The sequence below is a fragment of the Porites lutea genome, chromosome 14, assembly GCF_958299795.1.
Source record: "Porites lutea chromosome 14, jaPorLute2.1, whole genome shotgun sequence".
In the NCBI taxonomy this organism is placed as follows: domain Eukaryota; kingdom Metazoa; phylum Cnidaria; class Anthozoa; order Scleractinia; family Poritidae; genus Porites; species Porites lutea.
In genome coordinates this window covers 16580434-16588440 of record NC_133214.1, presented here as the reverse complement: position 1 = coordinate 16588440, position 8007 = coordinate 16580434, and the positions used below count along the sequence as shown (strand labels likewise).

The 8007-nt window shown below is 40.9% G+C and overlaps 1 protein-coding gene and 1 pseudogene across 1 annotated transcript in view; both read right to left on the bottom strand.

Annotated features, from left to right (window-relative positions):
* Nucleotides 1-8007, bottom strand: part of LOC140924802 (uncharacterized) — a 451675-nt pseudogene that overhangs the window by 372068 nt on the left and 71600 nt on the right.
* The window catches only part of LOC140924815 (glycine betaine transporter 1-like), a 10160-nt gene continuing 4440 nt past the window's right edge, over nucleotides 2288-8007 (bottom strand). The window contains exons 2-3 of the mRNA XM_073374817.1: nucleotides 6997-7060; nucleotides 2288-5779 (exon numbers count right to left, since the gene is read on the bottom strand). Coding sequence (XP_073230918.1) covers nucleotides 3868-5779; nucleotides 6997-7060 — 1976 coding nt within the window. The 3' untranslated portion in view covers nucleotides 2288-3867. The remainder of the gene's footprint in view (nucleotides 5780-6996; nucleotides 7061-8007) is intronic.

Sequence of the window (8007 nt, the reverse complement as noted above, 5' to 3'; positions counted from 1 at the left end):
TTTTCACCAAAAATGTTAGTACGGTTATTTATACTGACGGACGGTTAGCCCTCTCCCAATAGCAAAGTGATAAAACTTCTTCCGGCATTTGATAACTTGTTCCTGCCATTACGACATTCTCGCTAAAACTCGTAATGATGACGACGGCTGTCACGTTTTCCCGCCAAGGTGACGCTGTTTCACGCGGGAGCAATACTCAGTATCAGAGAGATTAAGATTCACGTTTACGCCAAACGGCAAACGTGAATTTGTACCACGTGAGCTACTACTAGGCTATATGTGATAGCCCACTAGTAACGAAAAGCGCGGGCTTTTTGGCGGCAAAAAAGGATTAAAGTCTACAATCAGCGACAAAATGAGTTGAGACACTTCAGCCAAAACTGGGCTTTTTTACGTTTTACTAACTTCAAAAGGAGGAAATATAGCATTCCTCCCGCATCCCCTCCGTGCAATGTTGTGCCCTTGTTCTAGCTACCTATAGAAAACAACAAACACCCCAACTTTGAATGGAGGGGACAGGGGAGGGGTGCGGATTCTTTTGTTCTCCGAAGTTACCCTATTTGAGTGCAATGTCTCATCAATTTTGTCGACGATTGTCTGAATCGCAAAAGTAGCCGTACGCCCTTGAGAAAATTAATTGAATTCATTTCTTTATGCTGGGATGTAAGACCCCTGTTGGTTTTTTATTTGTTATGTTTGACTTCATCATACCTATTTTAGAACAATTAGAATAAGGCCATTTCGTTATTTTCAGTGCGTGACATTTCGTGTCACGCTCAACCGTGCCTCGACATCGTGCGATGTGGCGCGTCGCGCACGATTTCTTATTCTCTCCTTTATCGAAACGCATCGAAACAAAGAACAAAGTGAAAAGGATAGAAAAGTTAATAGATTTCTAGACGTTAAAGTAGTTATAATGGCTAAAATTGTTCTTTAGGAGGAATTTCCACGAGTAACGACGATGAGTATGAAGTAAAATAATCTGATTATCTTTTAAGAACAAAGTTGGTTACTCGTGGTTACTCGTGGCCAGTCTCCTCCTGACCTCATAGTTTCTGCTGTAAAGTACGTTCTTCAAAGACCCTTATGGGTATATGGGCAACAAATCTACTGCACAGATTTAGCGATGCTATGCAGTTTTGCTGTGCGTTAGAAGTTGGAACATTTTTCCTGAAAATTCTCCTGCGCATAGCAATCATGGCTATTTTTATCGTCCATCCCACCCTTGTCAAAAAGCCAAACTTCGAATAAACACTTCGAACTTACTAGGGATATATTCAAATGTAACATATTATCTGCCATCGATTCCTAACGATTACACTTAGTTGCCAGAGGAAAATCAGTCATTCGGTACGCGGGTATGCTGCGTAATTACTTGAAAACACTACAGAGTACAAAGATTGTGAAAACTAATTTTCCCTCGAGAAACACAGGAAAGGAATCATATGGGTATCTTATCTATCTTCTGAATAACGACCCGGTGAATATAGCAATCTCAACTAGTTATCGTCTCCTAACCGCTGCTAATAGGACAACAGCGCGTATATTTCGATTCAGACAATCAGCGACAAAATGAGTTGAGACACTTCGGCCAAAACTGGGCTTTTTTACGTTTTACTAACTTCAAAAGGAGGAAATATAGCATTCCTCCCCCATCCCCTCCGTGCAATGTTGTGCTCTTGTTCTAGCTACCTATAGAAAACAACAAATATCCCAACTTTGAATGGAGGGGACAGGGGAGGGGTGCGGATTCTTTTGTTCCCCCAAGTTACCCTATTTGAGTACAGTGTCTCAACAATTTTGTCGCCGATTGTAGCTTTAACTAGCTAATTTTTTTATTCTCGATAATTTTGACCAACTAGTTGGATTTTACTAAAACAATTATTCCTCTCGCCCTCATGGCCTCTGAGTCAATAGCCCATGAGGCCGAAGGCCGCATGGGCTATTGACCTTAAAGCCCATTCGGGCTCGAGGAACATCACCCAGTGGATAGCTATATCCACCTTTTCAACAACAGGGGCCTGGGCCAGGGACCGGAATGATATTCACCAGGATCTAAGATTTGATCAAAATACAGTGCGGGGTTCGGGAAACGCATCATCGTGGCAATGAGGCTACCATAACAATGCCCCCCCCCCCCCCCCCAAAAAAAAAAAAAAAAATGCCACTCGAAATAACAATTCCCTCTCTTTGGAAATACATGTACTTTGAAATTGCACAATTTTGTTTACTTTGTCTTTTGCGGGGTGTGATTTCGTTGGGAAGGTTTTCAAGTTCAAAGAGAGGATAAAAAGTTAACCATGACTTTAATCATTAGTTGTTTTCGAAGAACTATAAACTTAGATAGGTAACAAAATAAGGCTATGTTTAAGTTATGAAACAGTATCAAGGAAGCCCAAAAGTTTTTCATTTCACCCGCACTAAAAAACAAATTTTTGCCTCGAAATACGACTCTGTGCAGTAATGTTTTCAACGTTTTTTAGTGCGGCGCTAGCTAGCTGCAGTCAACCACTTCCATATACTTTTTTTACAAAAACTTAGCGAATCCTCGCGCGCTGATTGGTCAAGAGCTATGGTTTATGAGAGTATAGACCATGGAAATGACGTAACATGTCACGCAATGCCGGTTGTTTTGTTTTTGGTTTTTCGTAAAAAATAAATGTTATTGTAAAAAACAAATCGTCCACAATTTTCAATGGTCTACACTCTTATAGACCATAGAAATGACGCCATAAAATGTTCAAAACTTTGCAGTGAAATCACTCGCAAACTACAACTAATCGTTCAGATTGAAGCAAAAAAATCCCACGAAGACAACTGGTTCTGAAGAATTAGCTGGGGGATTAAAGGCAGTCGGAAATGGAAAAATATTTCAAATGACTTACACACATATTTAGCAGGACCGAATAAAATAATTGAAATATTGATTCGTGCTATGTTCTATCAGCAAATTAAATTAAGTTAAATTTTTAAATAAACCTATCGATTTCTCGAATTTCATCTAAAGCTTTGGCTGATAATTGCTTATCAATACATGCCCTATAAATACGCTATTAAGTACATACGAATTTGCGCGCGCTAAAATCTATGCGGCAGAAAAATACACTATATAACTGTGTTTAAATGACTGCTATGAATGTCGCCAAGCAACATATTCTAACCCTTCTACTCCCAAAAGAAGTCCCAATTTCATTTGAAAAAAGCTGAAAAACAGATAGCATCTTGAAAAACGCTAAAGAGGTCGTATTTGAATCGTCACACTTTAGGATTTCATCCCAGACTCAAAAGTTAGAACCACCTTGTACAGCACAATGAATAGTACCACAGGGAAGTACTGCTCACTAGCTTTCATTTTTCAGATTTCCTGCTGGTATTCAAATTTAAGAAGGTGGCTATAGAGTCCTTTCGATTCGAGGCAACGACGACTACGAGGACGAAATTAAACCAACGGTTTTTCGTGTCTCCTTAAAAAATAGACACCCTGGAAAGCTTCTTTGTATACTTTTATTTACCAGAAACGTTTGCACAGTTATTTTTATTGAAGGACGTTAAGCCTTTTCCCGATGGCAAAAAGATAAAATTTCTAACATCTCAGTAGTAAGAACTTGTTTCCGCAACTACGACATTCTCGCTGACACTCGTAGTAGAAAGACGACGGCTACAACGTTTTCCCGCCAAAATAACGCTGGTTCACGCGCGCCCACGACTTAGTATTGAGAAAATCTCGTACTTGTAGTCGTCCTCGTCTTAGAATCTTAAGGTCTCTATTGACGAAAATAATACAAACCAGAGCACTAATCAGCTAGGCTCAAGGTCAGTCCAGCAAGTATTTTCAATACGTCACGCATGACTTAAGCTGGGATGCTTTTAAAATTTTTCTTCTTCAAATGGAGGATTAACAATAACAGAATTATCTACATCACCATTTACCATTCCATTAGAATGGTCGGTCTTGGAAGTTGCATGGCCATTATCCGATGTGTCCTCGTTTGCTCCATTTACCTCCTGGCAGGTCGCTCCGTTTGACGATGGTTTGTCAATGCCGCTGTCGTTTTCAACGATAGGGTTGATATGCACTTCAGACATGCAAATGGACTTGTGGGCCACGCCATTTTTCAGAGACGGCTCACCTAAGTCGAGACCATGGATGTGATCGACATGGTGCTCCATTTGATACGCTGCAAACGGGTAGGTAAGCATTACTGCAAAGAAATCTTCAACCATGTTGCCATTGATGTTGTATTTCTCACGTATGGCATTACGGATTGCTGTGCCGTAGGCAAAGAATGCAAATAGCACTGTCCATGCCACTGTCCATATTCCGTCAACGACATGCTCAAGGAACATCAGGACAATCCAGAGATAAAACGGCACTGCAAGGGCCAGCATGTAGACGCTCTGATGGCCCTTTGATCCACCAATCTTGAAGGCAGCTTTCCCCATTGGATACCACGGTGCGACGACGGCAATAAGGACCTTTCGAACGCTAGGCAACGTCGGGTTGCTTAATACGTCTAACAAGCCAGTGGTAAACTGTGGACCGTACTGATCAAGATCACCTTCTTCCATCTTTACCGCCCTCCATAATGAAACGCACATTAGGCAGAGTAAAATGGTGTAAGGCACGCCCGATGCTATGGACATGGACTGAAGGGCAGTTAAGCCGTTCTTACCTCCGGCATAGAGCAGGGATGTGGCACAGGCGCCTTCTGTTAACGCCCAGAAAATACGCTGGATAGTGGGTGGCTCTGGATCACCGTTGGCAGATAAGCAGTCTATCACTAAGGAACCGCTGTCAGAGCTGGTGACAAAGTACAGGATGATACTAACCAGCGATACGACCGAGAGAAATGTCCCCAGGTCACCATATTGGCCCAAGACGTCAAACCACATGTCGTTTGTTTTTCTGCAAGAGAGCCTAAACAATCCATTCGCGGCCTCCGTGCTGTTAGTACCTCCTAGTGTAGAGTAGCACGTGATATTGGCCTTCTCAGCATCTCGTTCCATCTTCAACCCTGCACTACCGAAAATGCAGAACCACAAGAACGCGTATATTATTGGAGCTGTCAAAGTGCAATTGATAAACTCTCTTATGGTGCGCCCTTTTGAGATTTTTGCAATGAACATGCCCACAAAAGGCGACCAGGCAATCCACCAGCCCCAGTAAAAGATGGTCCAGTCGTTCATCCACGTTTTGGCCTGCTTGCCGTCCGGTGCATTTCCAAGTTGTGCAAAGGCGTCTGTATGGAAGCCAAGTTGGATGATCCACTGAATGTAGTAACCTATGCTCTGTACATACACGTTAAAGACATGCCAGGTATCTTCGTAAAAGAGCCCGATCAACATAAGGAACATGCCGAGACTGAAACAAATCTCGCTCAATCTCCGGATTCCAACTTTCAGACCGCTGACCACGGACGCTGTGGCACATGCAGTCACGCACCAAATAAGGATGATTTGGTTGGTGACTGAGTATTCGAATTTCTTAAAGATGCGTTGAAATCCTGTGTTCATCTGCATGACACCTACTCCTAGACTGGTGCAGACACCAAACATAGTACAGCACACAGAAAGGATGTCTATGGCGTCACCCATCCATCCGAAGATCTTGTCGCCGACAAGCGGGTAGAAACACGAGCGGATGGTCATAGGAAGGCCTTTCCTATAACCCACAAACGCGAGAAGAAGACCAACCACCACATACACGATCCAGGCATGGATACCCCAATGGAATAGAGTTAAATTGATAGCATCCTGAGCTCGTTGATTGTCGTTGTGTCTGTAGAAAGGAAAGTCTTTAAGTCTTTAAAAGTGACCAACATATGAATCAATTTTCTCTTAACAACTTATACACATAACTAGGAGTAATCGAAGTTAGCGCGTCAAAGTGAGGCAAAACGTAAGCAAGCGCCTCAAAGCGAGGCAAATGTGTGTCGACGACGACGAAAATGCAATCTCAAAAAAGCCTCCCTTATTAATTGCACAGGACTTCCAATAGTGCACAGAATACCCAGTACAAATTAGGGGTTGCGTTCTCCTACCTCGAACGCAATAAAGGGAACAGGTATGAGAATTGAAAAATGTTTCTTTACATAAGAAAATTTATGGAGATCAGATTGAAGAGATAGTACAGTAAACACTCGCTAATAAGAACCTACTTTTCTGGCAAAATAGGTTCTTATAATTTGGGGTAGTTCACTTATTGGCAATTTAGGCTAAGTAGGTTCTTAAATGGGCTCTTAATTAGGTTCTTAATTTTTAAGAAGGAGATAAAAAATTGTTCATTACCAGGAAAGTAAATAAACCTTTTATTTATTCACAATTGTATTATTATAACCCTACCAAAACTGATAACCGAATTTGTATACAGTTTAGTACAGTATGTTCTTGTAATACTTAAATTCACAACTCAGTTACACTCCTTTCTTAAATTGTTTATCATAATTTCACTGTAACCAACATATATGAACCTGCTTTATTTTCCTTGGCTAAAAAAGGTTCTTGTATTTTTGGGTATGAAAGTGGCAAATTTCTCCCATGTGGTTCTTAATCCCTTGGTTCTTAATTGTGTGTGTTTACTTATTTGGACTATTGGGGTTTAAAGGAGGTCCCAAGCCCCAAAAAGGTTTTGCACCCGGAAACGATAAATGCATAAATTTTCACCATGTGAAATTGCTTTTAAGTTAATTGATCAATCTGTAATTCTCAATGAAAATCGACCCACTTAAAATTGTCTCCACCCCTCGTATGCTTCTTTTATCCTCTTTTCCTCCTCTAGGATTACTATAAGTCGTTTGTCAAAGTTTTTGTAATCAAGAGCCATGTATTGGCTTCTGTTTAATAGCATATGATTTGTTTATTCCACTTCAGTTGAAAAATACTTCTGCGTGTTAAGGTCGAAACATGTAAATCTTGGTTCAAAACCAAATGTGTTGAATTTTTTTTACAGTTGAAAAACCTTTTGGGTATGTGTGTGGAAGGGGAATTTGTGATTACCTTCCATAGTAGCGGTTTCCGGCGTCGTAGTAACTTGTAGAAGCATAGTGTACAACAGGTTCAGCTGTGAAAAGACAATAAAAATACCATAAATTTGTCGTACCAACTCGTATCGAAAACCCTGACTTAGAACCCAAGGAAGAAAGAACGAACCAGTTGTTGATTTAGTGGGGGCGGTATTGATCCATAGCGAAATGATTTGATCACGTGATCAATTTTTTTTGATAGTATGATTACTATGATAGTATTTTTCTGAAAGTGACGTTAAATTTGTACCGTCCTGTTGCACTCCGAAAGAAACGGTCCTTCGAACATGACCACTAACAACGATAAAACAAACAATAGGCGTCTTCCCTCTCTAACACCATCTACATATGCGATCGCAGTGTTTAACTAGAATGAAAGCCCCCCCCTTCTCGTCGGCTCTAAAATGTGGTATAAAAGCTGTATGTGGCAGCGGAGTTTACTGCAAGAACATTGTGGTCACTTTTGCCACAGTGTGCTTTCACTTTTGAATAGAGGCTAAGCATCACGTTTACGTCTAACGGCAAACGCGAATTTATACCGCGTGACCAAGTTTCCCCTTTACTTGTCGTTACTATTCATGATTTCAACACATAAATTAATACACCTTTTGCTGTTTATTACGACAAAATACGCAATCATTTGCGTGAAACGGCGACCAATACGTAGTGCGAAGATACATTCATTAGCGCAAAAATACGAACATCTGCGCATAAATCAGACTCAAGTATGATTTTTGCATTTTAATCAACATTCAATAACACTTTAAAAAGATAGTGAAAAATGGAACTCTATCTAACGAGATAAGGTAGCAGGCTCCGAGAAACTGAGAAAGCGCGAACACGAAAATAAAACGGAATCACCGCTCCCTTTTATCAGATCACGCGCTCATATCTTCGCGTGTCCTTTTACTTTCGCGTCATGCCTACACTGTACTATCTGAAAGCCTGGAAGAGGCTTGACGTCGAAGTCCAAAACTAACAAAAA